This window comes from Arachis stenosperma, chromosome 6 (assembly GCF_014773155.1).
Source record: "Arachis stenosperma cultivar V10309 chromosome 6, arast.V10309.gnm1.PFL2, whole genome shotgun sequence".
Taxonomy (NCBI): domain Eukaryota; kingdom Viridiplantae; phylum Streptophyta; class Magnoliopsida; order Fabales; family Fabaceae; genus Arachis; species Arachis stenosperma.
The window spans coordinates 21359798-21380281 of record NC_080382.1 but is presented as its reverse complement, the minus strand read 5'-3'; the positions used below and the strand labels follow the sequence as shown (position 1 = coordinate 21380281).

Below are 20484 nucleotides of genomic sequence, written 5' to 3'. Positions count from 1 at the left end.
GTCAGATTCCTTACCGCCGGGAGTGACGTGGCGAATGAGTGCCACGCTGGATGAACGAAAACGACGTCGTATTGGGTTTTGGCGCTAAACCCATTAATAGATGACATCGTTTCAACTCAGCATCTACAAAACTTTCAAACCCCCTCCCCCAATATTCAAAGATAACTTCGTCTTCTTCATCTCCTGCGAACTGAAAGCATCAAACCCTGGCATGCTAGACTCCTGGCGTGACTTTTCGAAGTGAAACAATCTGGAGTTCAGTGGAACCTCTTCATCGTTGGCTGAAGATCGGTGAAGGAAGGAGCAAAGATTCTGCGTGGAATCTCCTGTGACAGAGGTAGGCATGCAGAATATTACATAGTATTTTTCTGTTCTACGTAGTGGTAAGGTATCGTTCATTATGGATTTTACTTGGGAATTTGGTGTAGATTGATGGGAAACCATGGATGCTATGTTAGTGGATAGGGTTTTTGCATTGGGTGGTGCGGGTAGGGGTAATCGAAATGCTTTGTTTTCAAACCGAAAATATGGGCATTTCTATAATGGCATAGTGACTGAAGTAGTTGTTAGGTAGGGATTTTGGAATATGATCTGTTGTTGATTGTGGGTTCTATATTTTAGTAAAAATGTTGTATATTTTTTTTCCGATACAGATGGAGAAGTTGCTGGATATAATGTTCCATCATGGTGGAACGTTTAAGAAGAATGCTGATGGAAAGTTGTTTTACTCACCTGACAATAGAGCTTGCTTAGGTGATTTAGATGAGGATACACTTGATGTCTTCTTCATCAGGAACTATTTCAAGGAGTTGGGATATGACAAGGTAGTTGAGTGTTGGTGGCTGGTTTCGGAGAGGAGTTTGGAGGTTGGATTGAGAGCTCTGACCACTGATGATGAATTAAGGGGGATGTGTTTCCATGCACAGAGGAATGATGGCGTAGTCGATGTTTATTTCGAACATGGAGTTTTAACACCTGAACTGTTGGAGGGGAAAGAAGATGTGCTGTGTCTGGATTATATTCAACAAGAGGAGCCTGGTGGTGAGTTAAATAAGAAGAACACCCCTGAGGATACCTTAAATGAAATGCCACAAGACAAAGCTGATCCTGACCCAGTTCCTCCTACCCCAATCCCCATTCCAAACAGTCCAACTGCAATCCCAGTTCCTGCTAACACTCCCATCACAAAACCTATGCATGATGACACCAAGTCCATGGCTGATCATGAGAACCCCAAACTCCATCATATATCCAACCCAAAACCCACTACAAAACCTAATACAACCCCAACTGTCAAGCAGAATCCAAAACCCAAGCAGAACCAGAAGCCCAAGAAAACTCAACCAAAGCCCAAGCCCAAGATTACTTCCAAAACCAAGCCCAAATTTAACCCACCTAAAAGAATCACAAGATCTCAGGCAAGGGGACAGTGGAGTGCTAACAAAGGAAAGCAAACTTTTCATGTGGATTTAACTGGAAACAGATCCAACAGTGATGAAGGGAGTTCAGAGGATGACTCTTATGTCCCTGTGCAGGAGGCCAGCTCTAGTAGTGATGATGAATTGGTTAAATAACCAATTAGGAAAGAGGTCAAGAAAGTTCAGAAGGCCTCAGCCATGGCCAAAGGAAAGGAAAAGATGTATAAAGACACTATTATGCAAGATGATGATGCAATTGTGGCAGACTTATCTGATGTAGAGGTGGACCTTGGTTTTTTAGGAAGTCCAGGAGGGGGATTTATGTATGATGCTCTTGACCCGGGTGCAGAGTCTGATGGTGCCAACTCTTGGCACTCGGAGGAGATGAAGACTCCTCCTAATTCTGAAGATGAATTGGAATCTGATGGAGAATCGGATGAATTTCCAATCTTCCAGGAGGGACAGAGATTTGGTGAGTTGCAACTGCAAGTGGGAATGAAGTTTAATACTAAACAAGACTTCAGGGATGCTGTGCGAGAGTTTACCATTCAGGAGGGTAGAAGGATTAAGTTTGTAAAGAATGACAATGTGAGGTGTAGGGCAGTGTGCCAGGTGGAAGAGTGCTGCTGGGTTGTTTATGCCTCAAGGGATCATGAGGACTCTTGCTGGCAAATCAAGACCTTTTACGACGATCATACATGTCCGAGAGAGAATTCTAATAGGGCTGCAAACAGAGCTTGGCTGGCAAGTAAGTTGGTCAAGAAGGTTAGAAAGTACCCCAACTTCAAGCAATGTGAGGCTGCAACATACTTCAGGTCTAAGTGTGATCTCATACTGCATAGGAATTCATTAGCCCGAGCCTTGGCTGATGCAAGAAATATTGTCTACGGGGATGAAAAGGCACAGTATGCCTTGTTAAGGGATTATGCTGAAACACTGCTAAAGACCAATCCGGGATCCACTGTAAAGATTGGGGTTACTCCACTCCCTGACGGCAAAGTAATGTTTGATAAAATGTATATCTGCCTGAGTGGTTGCAAGAACGGGTTTAAAGCTGGTTGTCGACCTTTAATCGGCCTTGATGGTGCATTTCTGAAGACGCAGATTGGTGGACAGATATTATCAGCTGTCGCACAAGATGCAAATCACCACATTTATGTGGTTGCTTGGGCTATAGTCAACATTGAAAATAAGGAGAACTGGAAATGGTTTTTGGAGTTACTCCACGAAGACTTAGGAGACTATAAGGCTAACGGGTGGTGTTTCATTTCTGATATGCAGAAGGTTAGCCAGTTTATATTGGATGCAAAATGTATATTAGTTCATTGTATAAACTATTTGATTCTATGTTTTATTTGGTATGGATAATTGCAAGTTGCTGACATCACTTGTAGTATGTGTGAATATTCAGGGTATTTAGTTAATTAAGTAGTTTGATTTGTTAGGTGGTTTGCTTAGTTAGGCTGATTGGTTATTGATTATTTAGGGTGATTGGTTATTGATTATTTAAGTTGATTGGTTATTGATTATTTAGGCTGATTGGGTATTGGTTATTGTTTGGTGTCTGCTATATATTTCCATCAATTGCAGGGGTTGATTTCGGCTGTGGAAGAGGTCATGCCACAGGTCCACCATCGTTTCTGTGTATGGCACCTGTGGCGTAACTTTAACAAACAGTGGAAGGATCTTGAGCTGCGGAGACTCCTTTGGGATGCTGCAAGGTCAACCACCTTTCAAGATTTTATTGGCAACATGGACAAGATCAAAAGAGTCAGTGAAGAAGCATAGACATACCTTAACAAGTGGCCTAGGCATTCATGGACGAAGTCTCAATTTAGCCACAGGCCAAAGCTGGATAATATATGCAATAACGCATGTGAGGTATTCAATGCAAGGATCAAAGAGGCTAGGAGCAAGCCAATCATCACACTGCTTGAAGAGGTAAGGATGTTCGTTATGAGGTCCATTGCAAAGAACAAGATAAAATTGAACAATCACATCGGAAAACTTCCTCCAGTTATTCAGAGCCGGTTAGAAAAGGTAAGGAAAGAGTCAAAGAACTGGGTACCTATATGGACTGGGGATGAAGCCTATGAGAAGTTTGAGGTCCATGGACAACCAACAAACATGGTTGTCGATCTAGGCAAAAGACTATGCACCTGCCAATTTTGGATGTTAACAGGTAATTTTTGTCACATTTACATTTAATTCTGTTTCTTTCTATTTATCTTCATTTGCATTATCGTTAGATTCATTTTAGTGTAATTTTTACCTGAACTGTTAACTAACATGATCTGGACTTGCCTTGCGTTCTGTTTCGTCTGCTGTAGGCATTCCCTGTGTCCATGCCTGTGCTGCTCTTGCACGGGTGAACAAGAGACCAGAGGATTTCTGCCACCCCTTGGTCACAATGGATTCATACACGAAGACCTACGAACATTATATCAATCCTCTTCCGGGTCAATCCATGTGGGAAAAATCAGCATATAGTAAGCCCCAGGCTCCTAACATCAAACGAAAACCAGGAAAGCTCACAACCAAAAGAAGAAAGGACGCTGACGAGGGTCCTAGTGTAAACAAGAAAGCTAAGCAGATTGTTACCCTAAAGAGACAGCTCAAGCCATTCACATGCACATATTGTGGTGTAAAGGGCCACACCAAGAGGGGATGCAAACAGAAGAGAGCTGATGAGCTTGCTGCTGCTCTTGCGGCTGCAGCAGCAGCTGTGGCAGCTTCAAAGGCCAAAGCTACTGCTACTGGGAGTACACCTGCACCTGAAGCAAGCAACAGTACCAATCCGGCTACATCGGCAGCTGACATTCCACCCCCAGTGTCTGGACCGCAAGCTGAAGAGGTTGAATTATCCCAACCAAGCTATGGTGGAACACAAGATGAGGTATATAAGGTCCCAAATGATTTGTTGTTTATAATCCTATATTTAACTTCCCTTTTCACAGTAACTCATTTAACTTATTACACTTCAAGCAGGCACCACCACCACCAGCAACAAGGCCACCTAAGTTACCAACTAAACGGAAGACCACACCACAACCAGTAACTACTTCTGTCGATCCCATGCAAGGAGCAAGTGCAGCCACATCTTCAAGGTTGGCAAGGTTCATGAAGATGGTTCCAACACCACAGTTCAAGGCACCAAGGAAGAAAAACCCTTGATTGGGATGTTGTAGTAGCTGCTTTAACAATATATATGGGATTTGGTGTGTTTGTTGAAATTTTGGATTTTTTGTTATTTCTCTGAGGGAATGGCTCTTATGTAGACTGTATGGTTTATTTTGATTTTCTGGTAGTAGATAATTTAACAGAATTTATGCTTGAAGGTAGCTGTTTCAGTCTGTTTATCCTTATGTGGACAACTGCAACTATGTTACATTGACAATGTCTTGTTTATAATCTACAACTACTATTATCAATTTACATCTTCTGTTCATTCAGTTTGGTTTCTATTTTTGTAAAATCTATCTACAAATAACACACCAATAAGTTAAACATTTCCCATACATTCATTAACAGATGCTTTCAAACACAGTTCTTACACTTTTCTCATCACAGGTAAAACAAGTTCTTACATTTTTAACATCACAACTAAAACAACAACTAACATAGAAAAAAACAGCAATCCTAACATTTGTATCATATATTTCTGGGTCCTTAACTCAGCCTCCAAATTGCCAATCCTCAAAGCAAGACTGACGCTCACTTCTTCATTGTTGTATGCAACAGTGTCTTCCAAATTTCCTTTATCATCTTCTTCAATGTCTGCCCATCGAAAGAAGCCACACCATTTTCTTCCACTACTCTGTGAACATGAAATTTAACTGTTACCATCAAATTAGTCAGCAACAAATCTTCATGAAACACTCACGTTGTAATTCGGGCATCCAAAGAAGGGCTTATTTGGGTGGGTTTCCGTTCCAGACCATCGGAGCACAGGACGTTTTCCACACCCACACCGCTCTGGTACTCGCGTGCTTCTACTCTGACTTGGCCTCTTTGTGCTTGATCGCATAGAACTTCCCTCTCCTTCATCTGCACGTCCAACCATCCTCCAACCAGCAAAGCAATGGGTACGAGAATGAACAGGGAAGAAGAAGAAGAAGAAGAAGAATAAGAAGAGGAAGAAGAAGAAGACGAAGAAGAGAAGAAGACGACGATGTGCTGCGCCATTTCTGAGTTAGGGTTTAAAAAAGGAATCAGAGACAAAATTGGTGCATCAAGTTTCATTTGCCACATCATCCAACCGTTGGACACTCCAGCGTGGCATTCATTCGCCACGTCACTCCCGGCGGTAAGGAATCTGACCGGAAAATATGCGGGGAACCACCTTGATGCATTTTTTTCAATCTGGAGGACTAAATTAGTGCAATTGGAAAGTCAGGGACTAAATCGGTGCATTTTGTGAATCTCAGGGACCACTTTGATGTTTAACTCAAATAAAAAAGGACAAATTTTCCTTAAATATGCAGAACAATCAACTGCGTTTCTTTTTGCCTTGATATCAGGAATAATGGTTGTTTTAACCAAGTAATACGCAGGGATCTGACAGAAGTGATACCTCAACAAAAAACAAAAATAAAAAGAACTTTCGTGATAATGATGGAAATGAATTTGAAATGGAATGTTCTCTTTTGAAATAAACATATTTAGTATTTCTGTTAACATATAATAGTACATAGTGATTTTAAATCATAAGTATGTATGTGGTTGCATTAGTCAATGAGAAATGACTAAGTAACCACAACCACTTCAAATCTTAACAGGGACTAGGGAAGATAGGAACGCAAATTGGGCTATCCTATCTTAATTAATTAGCTAATTAATAATCTTATCTTTATTATATTCTCTGGGGTCAGCTAACATAAACTAATAAGTAATAATCAAATGTGTGCGTCCAGTTTTATCTTTTTTTTTTCTTTTCTCCCCTGAAAACCACGTGCGTTGTTTTCTTCTTTTTCACACAAATTATTTTTTTTTTTAATGTTTTATTTGAGATGATTCTCATGTAATATTTACAAGGATATAGGAGCCTCCACCTTGCATGATGGATCTTGAATCATGAAAATAACGAAAGCCATTATGCGTATCACATAATATATGTTAAAATACAAATGTGGGGCACAAAAATATTTGAAAAATGATGTCCAAATCGGTGAGCGAATAATAAATATTGTGAAATTTTTTGTTTGAAAAGGAACCGTATGAATGTTATTAGTCAAAACTCTATTGAGTTGGGGCATGTCAAGTGTTAGTGTGTTACACTATTTACACAAATGGGACACTAAATAATGAAGTACACTCGATCATTATCAACCATTTTCTTTAAGCCACAATTTTGATCCCATTAACATAAATTGCAAATGCGTTGACATGCATCTAGTTATATATTACATCGTCATCCATCTATATATATGTTCTTTAATGGGCATGAATTGCCATTATTGCCCCTTGAGAAGAGAAAGGGTTGCAAAGGGAAGCAATTGGAGTGGATGTCACGCTTTCTTGGGAGCTTCTTATGTCAAACACAAGATAGCTACCTGAGGGGAACAAACATGGTACACTTTTTTACTTCCAAAGCAAAAGGTGAGTGATCTTATTAGGAGTTAGATATTGGTAGTAAATGCTCTTGTATATTATAAAGTTTAAATTTAATATAGGTATTAATATATACAAGAGTTGTTTTAATGAACAATATACTAAAAGAAAAGAAGAAATGGGTTGTGTCTTAATAAAAAGCTCAAGATAGATTTCTGAAAGCCAAAGGGACCCAAGATGATATGACTTGAAGGCTAACATTAGAATATATGGTTACATATGATAGTATAATGCATATAATAAAGATAAAGAAAAGCAGCAAAAAGGGAGCTATGTGGATGTGGTTGGAGAAGTTGATGTTTCATGTTGAAAAAGAGAAAAATAAAGGGCAAAAAAGAAAAGATGAATAGCCTTGGATTCTACGTTTCTCAAAGTATTATCTATGATCCATATTCCATTACACATGCCATGGGACATGGGAATGTCCAAGACATATTATCATATCAATTATCATGTACCATGATGCCAAATTACCAATGTTGAAGCATCCATGGTCAATGTTTTGGGTCTTTCCCACATGTGCCTCCTTAATTTAATTATATGTTTGTTGGGTTGTCACTCTCATGTATATGCCAATCCCCACCTCCCATCCTTACTTTTATCCATTTATGAAAAGGAAAATAATTTCACCTAATTATTTTTGTTCCCTTGCATTTTCATCGCATCCCACCTTAATTTGTTTCTTTATGTATACTCATTATTAGTTATAATAATTCAAAAACTTTTCTCCTCTCTAGCAATGATGAGATTAAAGGTACATGAATTTATGATAAAAATGAACTATATGTAATATGTAGTATACTACGTAAGTACGTACATCTTGATATTCACGAAAATAATAATAAAAATATGTAATATATTTATATGCTAATACATATTAATTAAACTCTTCCTAAATATTCCTTACATATTGAAAAATTGGAACTGATACTGTTCTTGGGTCATTGAGATTCTTAATAGTTTGGATCTTCTTGTCAAAGTATTGAGCTTCTTGAAACGTAATAAAGAAGGAGGAGCCCAACTTGACATGGATATTGGGCCTGTAGAAAAAACAGTATGGGCTTTAGGCCGATCATTTGATAAGCCTGGTTGAATGCTATATTCCTTGGAAGAGTAAAAAGAGTGGTTGGGCCTTTGGCCCTAACTATCAACAAAAGGGAAAAGTGGTTGGGCCTTTGGCCCCTACTATCACCAAAAAAAAAGGGCGGTATAGTTTAGGATAAGTTGCAAGTGTTGAGTGGCAATGGAGGCACGTGTATAGCATATGTGGTTGTCAATTGAAGTTGTTTGGATGATGATGATGGTACCTTGAAGAATTTGATTGAAGAAGAAGAAGAAGAAGAAGAAATGGCAATAGCTCCTTCTCCTTCTTCTCTTTCTGTCCCTGGCTGCCGCTTGCATCTGCATTCTTCTTTCCTCTCTTACCCTCTCAACTCCTTCTCTCCCTCACCAACTTCAACAAGAATTCAAGCAAAAGCCATTAGAGCTGAACTTGATCAAAACACGGTTCATAATTCATACTTGTCATTAACCTTCCTTTATTATTACTATTGTTATCGGTTCATAATGAATATAATTAATGGAAATTCAGGTAGTGGCTATAACGGTTGGTGTTGTGAGTGTTGCAGTGGGGATTGGCATTCCGGTCTTCTATGAGTCTCAAATTGATAATGCTGTCAACACCTTTCTCCTCTCTCATTTACTTTATCAAATTACAATTATTATTCTTATCATTATCATTTGTTGCAGGCTAAGAGAGAAAACACGCAACCCTGCTTCCCATGCAATGGCTCTGGTGCTCGTAAGTATATATCTACATTCTCTTTTACCCAACCAACTGTTGTATCGTTAAATCTCATGCAGTATTTATTATTAGGCTAATTCATTAGAGATAACTACTTTGGCTAATGCAGCAATGTAGGTGTGTAATATAGGGTGCTGCAATCCACCTTCTGGTTAGAGTACACTTTGTTTAATTTGGTTATAAATGAAGTTAATTATTATTTCTAAATTCTTAGCAATCTTCAGGGCATATCATTGTTTCTTAAGATTTTATTGGCGAATTTGTTTGTGACATTTGAAATTGTTACTCCTCTGGCAGAGAAATGTAGATTTTGTTTGGGAACAGGAAATGTGACAGTTGAACTTGGTGGCGATCAGAAGGAGGTCTCGCGGTGCATAAATTGCGACGGTGCTGGTTCACTCACATGCACCACTTGTCAAGGATCTGGAATCCAACCTCGTTACCTTGACCGCAGGTATGCTTATCTTTTCTGATCAACAAGTTCATTTTGATATGCATATTAGGAGCCACAAACTATATAAAAGGCTAATTAAGAGAAAAAAAAATTTGAGGACTTCCTAGATTAACATACTTAGGAATCCCTCAATTCTCTTGTATGGTTGATCGCCATTTTCATGTTTCATTTCAAACAGGGAATTCAAAGATGATGACTGAACCATATTAATTTGGATTTTACTCGTGAGGTTAATGTTCGCATTTAATTTGTTTCATCTGTATACACAACTAATACAACTATCAAAATCATGTTAAACAATTCACTTCATTTGCCTTTCAATACCTCTTCTTCTATCTCTCTATAATTTTGGCACTTTTGGACTTATTCATTGTCCTAGATAGGTTTAAAAATTAGACTCTGTTCTTCCTTTTGATTAATGTCGCTGAGTAGTAGGGATTAACATGGAGTGAAAGAAAGGGTGCAAGTAGGAATATAATGTTAATGGATGATTGAATCCAAATTCCAAAGTCATGATATGAAATTGAGAAAGCAAACATGTCACCCATTCCTTGCTTTCTTCAACTTTAATTCTTTATAATATAAATTTTTAAATAAACTCCAGTGACTTCCAAAACTCTCAGAACAACTACAATATATATCAAATCAAATCATTCAGTACTTCATTACCCCATTATATATTTGGCCACATAATTAAACTATTCACAAGATTGGTTCCATTATCATTTGCAATGATTATCAGCTATGCTCTGCATGATGATGCGATCCTATGATTAAGAAGAATAAATATTGTTAGTGGGCCTGTGGAAATTAAATAAATATACAAAATGCGCAATCAAGTTCGTGCATCTTCGACTATTATTATATAATATATTGGAGCTTATTTAAATAATAATATTGAATCATCTGAAAAGATCGCTTGACTCGTGTGATCCTATAATAATGCCTTCAATTCGTAGCCGTTTGGTGGAACTTATCCTATAATAATATCAATTTGTAAATACTACTTAATTTAGTTAGTTAATACTTTATATTTAGATATATGGAATTTTGGTATGCTGTGCCAAGAGTGTTCTTCCAATTACGCAATACACTAACAACTACAAAATTAACATGAGAAATTGATTTGAAACTTTTATAAAAGGAAATTGATGTATATGAAACTAATAAGATGGAAGCAAAGTTCTTTAGCAATTGTGAAGATAATAATGCATGAATTAAAAAGCTTCTAAATGTAATCAAATCTTAAATGCAAACAAACATTTAAGTGGGACATCATGATTCCCAATTACGTACGTCATTAAGGCCTTGTTAATCAAATCTTAAAAAGCATTATCAGTTCTTAATATCTTTAGTTTGGCCCATCTTTTTAATCTTTTGACCAGGATCAGAAAAGGCTCATTCACAGAAAAAAATAACAATAATAATAAGATTAATGGATGCATGGTGATGGTGATACTTGTCCATAGGTAAAAAAAAAAAATACTTGAACAATTTGAAGTTGAATCAAAAGCCACCAGACAAGGGTTTTCCTTTTCCTGCTTAAATAGTTTCATGTTTCTTCTTTTTTCTAACTACTAGGGTTAAATTAATTTTGAGCGACCGTGCGAAATAATCACCTCAAAATCTTAGACATTATTATTCATGCTTTTGGTGGTTTTTCTATCTTTTATCTATTAGAAACCGCCAGAATATAAAGAATCCATGATCAAATTAAAGCATTTTTCACCCTCAACTTCAAATTGTGAATCATTTATTTATAATTTTTCATAAACAATTTTTTGATACCGCCGCAATATTATGTAATAGAGCCGTCAAAGCAAACAAGATTAAAAAACGACCGGTTAATCCATGAATCTCAAAGAATTTAAAGATTTAATTTTTTTTTTAAGATTTGTTGATCGAAATTGTTGGTTCTACCAATAACGTAAATGGCGAAGCAACCAAATTATCACCAAAAAAAAAAGAAGAAAATAATAGAGAAAGAAGTGATGAAAGCTTGAAGGATAGTAAGAGAAAGAATAAAAAGAGGTGTGAGCTCAAATAAAGTGATGTTATATGAGAGAGTTATGATATTGATCTGCTCAAACATGCTTTATATACAAGTGATGACTATAACTATTATAACCGAAACTAACTACTTGAGTGCTATGTTAACTAACTGCTATAATTGACTTACTAATTACTAACTAGCTTGCTAACAGATTACAAATCACAGATTAATTAATACAGTTACAAGCTATATCTGATAGAATTAAAGCCTCGGGTTGTTAAATAAATTAGTATCTTTATTTTCTATTTTAAGTGTGTGTATTAATGTGAATAATGTATGTAGTGTGTGTCATATAATTAATTAACTAGTTATATATTAAAAAAAATACTCTACGCTCATCTCAAACTTGCTTAACTCACAAATGATCCAAACAAGTTAAATTGACCTACTTTTTTTTTTTTTGGCCTGGTGACTAAATTGACCTACTTTTAAATAAGTCATGTTTTTACTACTTATTTCGTTTATTTTTTGAGTGAATTGAATTGATTTACGTGAATTGTTTTTGGTAAGAATTATTGAGAAAGAAATAGTAATGGCGCATATTTGATGACACACAATATAATAGACCTACAAGACACAAATGTAGTTCATCATTAACAAGATACACATTGTGAGCGAAAAAGGCTTCATTTGTATATCGACTGAGAAAGAGAAATTAAAGCATTGAAGATTCAATTTGGAATGTTAAGTATTTAGTAACTGTTGGTCCATCTCCCAGCTTTGCTTTGGGGCCACGCCACAGTGCTTTGGAACGTATTCTTCAAGCTTACACATAAGTTCTTGGGCAGTTTGGGCAGCCACAATAATGTGACGGGCAGCAGGTGTTATGAAACCTTCCTCAACAGCTTTGTCCATGAATGACAACAATGAGTTATAGTATCCATCCACGTTCAACAACCCTACCTGCAATTACAACCATTTTTATTTATGTTTCTTTTCACTTTTCATTGATTAGGACCCTCATTAGGTCTTTTTCATTCAACTTTTCTAATACCACGTAATATATATGCTACATTCTAGTCTTTTTCTTTTTTTAAAAGAAAATTTTTTCTCATAAAAAATTGTTCATATAAATACAATGAGTATGCCAATTCAAATAAATCCGAAAAAAGATAGAGTGACATTTTAGTATTCCTAGCATTATTTGTGGGTCTTAGATGGAATGAATAGAGTAAACACACTATATATTAATTAATTCGGTCACTTTTTGTCTACTTTCATTTTGGAATATTCAATTTGCTAAAAAAAAATTAATAATATCTTAACAACAAGAAAAAAGGTTCCATATATATATATATATATATATATATATATATATATATATATATATATATCTTACAGGTTTATCATGAATTCCTAATTGAGCCCAGGTGATGACCTCCAACAGTTCTTCCAAGGTTCCATAACCACCTATATATATAAATATAAATCATCAACAAATTAATTAGTGGATTACTATTGCTTCCTAATAATATATATGAATAGACTTTTTAATAGAATTTTACAGCCACTACAAGAATCTTTCCTTTTTCGGGTACCTCAAAGAAATATACTCTTTATTGAAATTATAGTTACACATATAAAGTTTTATTATCCCTGACTCCCTAAGTAAAACATTGATGGAAAGAAGTTGACCTCTCACAAATATGGTATCTATATAGGAAATAAATGAATACATGTTGAGATGATATTAAGCTGATATTCAATGAGTTATAAAAATAAGTTGTAACTAATTTTAGTTGAATAATTTTTTGATAGTATTTTATTTTTATAATTTTAGTTAAAATGATAAAAAAATTTATACATATATAGAAAATAAATAAATAATAATATGTACTCTGCAGTACTCAATTGTTAGTTTTTAATTTTAGATTTTATATTTGTTCATATGATAAATTTATTCTTTTTTTAGTCTTCTTCTTCTATTTTAATTTTATTTTTTTTATTAAAATCAGATCTAGACCACGATTTCATCAATATATACTAACATACAATAAAAATCAGAAGATATAAGTAAATAAGATTTTATTTTTAAACTAATTATGAAGCTATATTTAAAACTTGATGGTATAAAAAATTTAGTGTGAAAAATAATATTGCGTGACACACTCTTTTTCTCCCAGTCTCTCATTTTCTCTCTTTCGTAATCTCCATCTCACTGAACCCTAACCTTTCGCTTGCGTCTCTTTTCAGTTTATTTGAAAATTATTTCTGACATTATACTATTCTTTACGTGACTCTTTCTTTTTCTCTAGGTGTCCTCTTCTTTTCAAAACACCTTATTCGTCAACCCCGTTTTCAACGTTTCAGTTGGTGTTTCTCTAGATACACTCTTATTCTCTGCCGAAATTTTCCAATGAATGAAAATCGACAATTGAAAAAATTATTTTTTGGTTAATTTACGTATTTTTTATGTACTCTTACTATAATTAATTATCATTAATATTAAACTAATTAAAAAAAGAAAGTATAAGGAGCCAATAAATTATCTGTATAATTTATACAATGGAATTTAAGGATGTTCGATTTAGTAGGATATCAGATGTTTTTTATTCTGGTACTCAGAATAGTTATTCTAAATAGTATAGATGTATTGTATTTGAGAAATTAGTAGTATTTTTTCTTAAATGTTCACTTTTTCTAATAAATAACTCATTGTACATATTGTACAAATATTCCATTAATTTCCTAACAAAATTCATAAAAAAATAATATTGCAAAATACACTCTTTCTCTCGCAGTCTCTCCCTCTTGGTCTCCGAACCCTAACCTTTCAACCCCTTGTATCTCCTTCCAATTCGTATGGGATCATTCCTGGCATTATACCATCTTCTACATAGAGACACTCTTTTGCTATTTTTCTCTGAATACATTTTTGCTCTTTATTAAAATTTTTAAATGAATAAAAATAAAAAATTAAAAAAATATTTTTTACTAATCTTATATACTTTTTACATATTCTTATTATAATTAATTATTATCCATATTTAATTAATATAAAAATAATCTAATTAATATTTTATATATAGCTTATTACATAAAATGTCAAAATTTGGAGTAACCCATTATATAAGTAAGTTTTGTCCATAACTCATAACAGATGGAACAATAGAGAATGACAAAGTTTTTTAATTTGTTTTTTCTTTTCAAAAGTAAGAAAAATGAAACCTGGCAAAGCAATAAATGCATCAGCTTGTCGAGCCATTTCAGCCTTACGTTGGTGCATTCCCGAAACTGCCCTCACTTCTCCCACAGTCTCTCCTGTGATCTGAAACACATGATTCACTACCATAGTTCTTTTCAATAATAAATATTTTAAAACAATAAGAAATAAACCTAAATACCTCTCTCGGCATTAGAGTCTTAGGGATAACCCTACAAACAATAAGGAATAATCCTTGATTAGGTAATATTATTATTTAGTATATATTAATATTTCATTGACATAAATATGTAAGTAAGGTTGTGTGATTCACCATGGAGAAAAAACACAACGATCTTTAATAATAATAATAATAATAAATTATTCTCAACTTTCATGTTACTAGGTAATATTATAAAAAAAATTATTTATAAAAATATATATTGCTAATCTCTTTAAAGATTGAACTATAAGATATTCAGTATATAATTTATAATAAACTAAAACACTAAATTCTTATATATAACTAGTTTTCACTAACAAAAGATTAGTAGAAAAAGAAGAAATTAATGAATGCGATGTAGTTACCCTAACACGTGGCGTCCACCATCAAAGACAACTTGTGAGATGAGACCCATTAACCCTATGCTTCCTCCTCCATATACCAAGTCTATATTCCTCTCCACCTGCATTCAAATTTTATTCTCATTCTTTTTTATACTTTGCTTTGTTTTAGCCTTTGTTTGGCTTAATATATTAATTAGTAAATAAGTCAAGCTCTAAGAATATAACAATTCAAGAACAAATTAAAACTACCATATATATGCATGGATTGAAATATTATGTAAAGTTCTTCATGAACTCCCTTTATAATTTCTCATAATTGTGAGACACAAGATTGAGAAAGAAGTAGAGTTGAATCACTTTATATAAGTATATAACATATCATTGAAATTGAGATTAACCACTTTACAAAAAGAATTAAAAAAAATTACCAATTGTTTTCCAAGTTGGATAGCAGCAATTTGGTAGCTTGGGTTCTTGCCAGGGCTTGTGCCACAGAACACACAGATACGCTTGAACCTTGTTGATGATTTCATTGGTGCTTCTTCTATAATCTCCATAATAATTCAAAAATTAATGAATAATTTTTATGTATGTATGTATATTCCCTATATAGCCGGGTGAAGAGTGAATTGAATTGGTATAAATGAAAGAAGGGTTGAGAGAGGGGCAGAAAAGAGAATAGATTCAATAGAATATTAACAAAACGTGTATGTTGTGCTAAGTGCTAACTCATAAGTAAGCAAATATAGTTAAATTAAAGAATTAGGAGGATGCAATTAACAATCTTTTTTGAAAGCAAATCAATTGAAATGCCCCAAAAAAGAGTGAGTTAAGGGAAATGTTGGTTGGTTCCCTTAAATATATATAACATGAGAATCAGTTCCATCCTCAAAACACACACACACACACACACACACACACATATATATATATATATATATATATATATATATATATATATATATATAATATCTCATATCAATGTCTCCAATGTATGCATCACACATTACATCATAACTCAATTTATCGTCTCTCCTCTCATGACATTTTATTTCCTCCTAGCTTAGCCCCAAGAATCTTGTTCACATTTCCATTATTCAGAGAAAAACGTAAGTACAAGAGAATATATTATTTTTTTTTAGTACTTTTAGTTATTAGTATAATTCTTTTAGTTTAATAACATATTTTTAGTTTATATTTTTAAATATTATTAATTAATTATTAACAAAAAATAATAAATTCTGCTATTCTTCTTACATTATTCCATTATGTATTATACTAATTTACTCTATCATTTATATCTTATTATGAAAATAAATACATCACTTATTATGTTATAAAATATTGGTAAATTAAAGTTTGTTAATATTATTGGATTCCATTTTAGTTCTTACTTTATTTCTTTTAGTATATTCTTTCTTTGTCCCTTGTTTAATGTATAGAAATAATTTGACCCTTTTTTAATGTTAACTTTTGGAGTGTTACTAGGGGCTAGTAAGCAATTTTGTCGATTGCATGTAAATTAAGGTGGTTGTGCTCTTATTAGATACTTCAATTTTTTGAAATATTATTTTGTATGTTGTTCTTTATAAAACCTTTTAAAGTGATTCTCCATATAAAATCAAGTCAAATCAAAATACATGAAAGTAGAGTATGTAAGGAGATTATTTCACTTTTAAAATATTAAATTTGTCCCCATTCCCAAATTTTTCCAAAAGAGAAATTTATTTATATTATTGTTGTTAAAGTCACAAGTCACAATAGTGTGTGATGATGAATCGCCATATGGATCATGATTTTAAAATCATTCACCGCTCATCTTAAAAAAAGTAATACAATACTTGATTTGGTCAAATAAGTACATGAGTGACTAAACACTACTCATAAATAATATATATACATTATTGAAAATTTCAAATAATTTTGCCTTGATGAGATATGAGGTTATTTTATATTTTAAGAGATTGGTGTATATATTGATGAGTCGTTTCATAAAATTTGTATATAGAAAGGATTAAATTAATGTTTCTAAAATTTAGTTTTAGCTTGAAAATACAATGTTACTGTTGGGGAGACAACTTGTAAACAAAAATAAAGGGGACATAGGATCTTTGATTTTATTATAACAACAAGTACAAATACATTTAATTGGTTGCAATGAACATGCGACAAAGTATAAACTACTTTAATTTGGAGAAATTTATGGAATCTCATATCTTCTTTTGCGGAAGAATTCTGAGGACACAACACACAAGCATACTAAAATTGTGTGTGTGTGTGTGTGTTTTTTTTAAAAGAAAAAACTTGCAATATTTAATTTTCTTCTCCATTATTGCGCTTAGTTTTACCAATAAGGGAAAGACAAAGTGAGGGAATTCGAAATTTCAACAATAATTAAACCAAACATGTATCTTTCGAAATTTTTAATTATAAATAATGACATGTACCAGTATCATCAAATAATATATTTCATTATTTCATGCAAAACTCTTCATATATATATATAAAGAATATAAAGAGAATGTAATACGAATATTCTATCCTTTTATTGATTTATATATATTTAATTAAAAAAAAACAGTTTTATCCGTTTAGCTAAATGAATAAAATTCCATAATTTCTCAATTGCTAATGACTTTGATTTCTCTGATTTTCTTCACTAAGTAGTTGATTTAAGATTGCTGTCACCCATTCACTTTTTCTCGTATATGATTTATTCCAGCTGCGTAGCAAACTAGAATTTGCTTCTAAAATTAAAGTCAAAGTGTAAAAAGAGTCAAAGAGATCGATAAGAAAGAACAAATTAAGACATTTACCTAAGTTCCATGCATAGCCTTCTATATATTTGTCAAGCTAAGCCTTTTTTGAAAATACTATTCCTTATATCATGTACCTGCCTTTATTTATTTATTTATAACAACAAGGGCACTTTTTTGTTAGTAAATTTTACAAAAAATAATAGTTTGAATTAGTTAGGAGTGAGATATCAGAATAATTAATGTGCGTCTCTCATTCCTTTTTCTACCGTTTTTTTATAAAATAAATAAATAAATAAATAAATAGCTTACCTAATCATGTAGCATGGCAATTTAAAAAATACGTGGGTGGCTGATGAGTGCCATATAGGTCTTTTTCTTTCATTAACAATAGGTAGAGTAGCTAGTAGGGTAACATAAATGTCACACAATAATAAGAGGGTTTCAAAGTTATTTATGTCCTACAACTTAATTATTCATCTCAAGAAATTCCACAACACAACTCTAACTAGGGATCAATTAATAATTAAAATATTTAAATGTTGCATATCAAAAACCACAAACTCAAATCAAATAATTTTTATTCTTTCCACATATTCCAGGCCTGAAATATAAGAGATGATTAATAATGTTATGATAGAAAGCAAAATATGGACCCCAACATTATACTATATGGTATGGTCCTAATAACCAACCTTATTATTGAATATTACAAAGCACTCTCACCCGTGATAAATCCCACTTTCTAAGCTCATAATGCCACATGGAAAATAATGGCACGGGTTGAACCAAACTTTGTTCTAAGATATTTATAATAATACATACATGGCATCCCAATTTCTTCATCAAGAGGCTAATAAGAGTAGATCTTCTTTTTCTAGGTTCTCTAATTAATATAATTTGTTCCTTAATGCTTCCTAATCCTCAAAATGCCGGGTTTGAATCTTAGTTTCAAACTCTTAGTGCTCCATCCATCCATGGCACGATCACTTTGATTATTCCTTGTTTAGTTTACTTTTCAATCAAATGACTAATTAGTGTTTAAGATAATATTCTTGAGTGCTTATTCATATTATTATTATAAAATAATATTGAATCTTCCACGCATCAACTCAAACTTATCCAATCCAGAACTTTCCACATAATCTTATCTAATTTGGGTGGTTCTTAACTTGTGCTTCGTTATGGGCTCTTACTTGAGCTTCTATGTCATCTTTTTTTTTCTTTCTTATTTATGATTTAAAAAAAAAAAAAACCTATTCTACCACTAGAATTTGTGATTTGTGAATTGGTAATATAATAATATTTGCAATTCAAATTATCTTTTCTTTCTATGGTACATAATAATAATACTTATAAATAATTAGTCATCATATCCATAATATACGATATATATCCTAATCATGTATATAAACCGCGCAAAACCGAGCATAAACGTGTTCTTAATTTCTTAAGCCTCGTATAATATACTGATTGCTTATAAATCTAACTTATGGAAGCCATTTGACTATACAATTATATTGATGAGTCGGTTTGAACTTTGAACATGAAATTGTCATATTTTAGTTAATGTATATGGTTCATTCTACTTGAAATGGGTATATTTTATGTTGTGTTTGACTAAGTTTTATTTAAATTCTTCTTTAAGGTTAACGTGGTTTTCAGAAGAGGATCATTAGAAAAATAATTAGGCCTTGTTTTCTTGTTCGTTAATAATTTATAGAGGGAAATGGTAGTAATATATAAGATGCCTCTCTAATTATATATCGTTCCTTCAGTATGAAAAAAGATAAGGTTCACCTATATATTACTACATTAACAAAATTAAGTGTTAGTTTTACGTGATCACCATCGTGTATTTAATTAGATGACAATATAAATTTAATAATTAAATCATATATATAGTTCTTATGCAATCAAATAAAGAAAAAATACTTTTTATTTTTATTGGACCATGTTAAACAAGAAAGTAAGCATAACTCTTCATTCATGCCAAACAAAGCCTACAATTTAGGAGAAGGAAGCTAATTAATTAACCCATTTATGTGAAGAAGACATTGAGAGTGATTACTCGTTTGAAGTCTATTGGGTAAGACAGAATTTCGAGGTTATTGAGACAAAAAGGCAATTTATAATTTGTCATTATTTTTTAATGATCTTTGGCTTAAACTTTCTTGGTTATGTCCTATCAACTTTTCAACCACAATGGTTTTGGCTGAAGAAAGAGTCACATGGCATTTATTACCAAATAGGCAAATACATCCCTCTTTTCCCCGGTGGAAATACCTTTGAAAAAGTCTAGGGAGCCAATGGCCTAAGCGTACAATGTGTACAATGGAGGTTTAAGAAGTATTAGAGATATGACCATTAGTGTTATATTGTCCTGTCAGGTTATGCTTTTGGGATGAGTGGTTTCAGATATGGTATTAGAGTTCTAGATTCGAAAGGTCAAGAGTTCGATCCTTGGTGAACCCCAAAATCAGTTTAATTTTTTATTGAGATGTTTATTATCCTTGGTATCCGGATGGTTATCCTTGGTATCGGATGGTTATTCTAGCTAGTATGGTGATGTTCATTTTATTCATGGACCAAAAATTTAGCCCATTGTACACATTGTACACTTAAGCCATTGGCTCCCTAGCACTACCCAATACGTTTCTAACAATGATAGTTGTGTGGA

At 33.2% G+C, this 20484-nt stretch overlaps 3 protein-coding genes across 4 annotated transcripts; 2 read left to right on the top strand and 1 right to left on the bottom strand.

The window, feature by feature from the left end:
- Window positions 1–1616: 1616 nt before the first annotated feature.
- LOC130933866 (uncharacterized) lies at window positions 1617–3206 on the top strand. The gene is made up of 3 exons (XM_057863474.1): window positions 1617–2702; window positions 2953–2961; window positions 3009–3206. The coding sequence occupies exons 1-3, from the start codon at window positions 1617–1619 to the stop codon at window positions 3204–3206; spliced, it is 1293 nt and encodes a 430-aa protein (XP_057719457.1).
- A 5074-nt stretch (window positions 3207–8280) lies between these two features.
- Window positions 8281–9607, top strand: LOC130936326 (protein disulfide-isomerase LQY1, chloroplastic). 2 transcript variants are annotated; one of them, XM_057866379.1, is made up of 5 exons: window positions 8281–8534; window positions 8620–8703; window positions 8778–8829; window positions 9130–9286; window positions 9465–9607. In XM_057866379.1, exons 1-5 carry the CDS (start codon window positions 8376–8378, stop codon window positions 9484–9486), a joined length of 474 nt encoding a protein of 157 aa, XP_057722362.1. In that variant the 5' UTR covers window positions 8281–8375; the 3' UTR covers window positions 9487–9607. The 2 variants fall into 2 exon arrangements, with proteins under 2 accessions (XP_057722362.1, XP_057722364.1); XM_057866381.1 differs by lacking the exons at window positions 9130–9286; window positions 9465–9607 and adding an exon at window positions 8942–9104 and having other exon boundaries at window positions 8620–8829.
- A 2236-nt stretch (window positions 9608–11843) lies between these two features.
- On the bottom strand, window positions 11844–15937 carry LOC130932653 (cytokinin riboside 5'-monophosphate phosphoribohydrolase LOG1-like). The gene is made up of 6 exons (XM_057862030.1): window positions 15477–15937; window positions 15070–15167; window positions 14684–14714; window positions 14508–14607; window positions 12679–12749; window positions 11844–12242 (listed from the first exon to the last, which is right to left on the bottom strand). Exons 1-6 carry the CDS (start codon window positions 15603–15605, stop codon window positions 12024–12026), a joined length of 648 nt encoding a protein of 215 aa, XP_057718013.1. The 5' UTR covers window positions 15606–15937; the 3' UTR covers window positions 11844–12023.
- Window positions 15938–20484: the final 4547 nt, after the last annotated feature.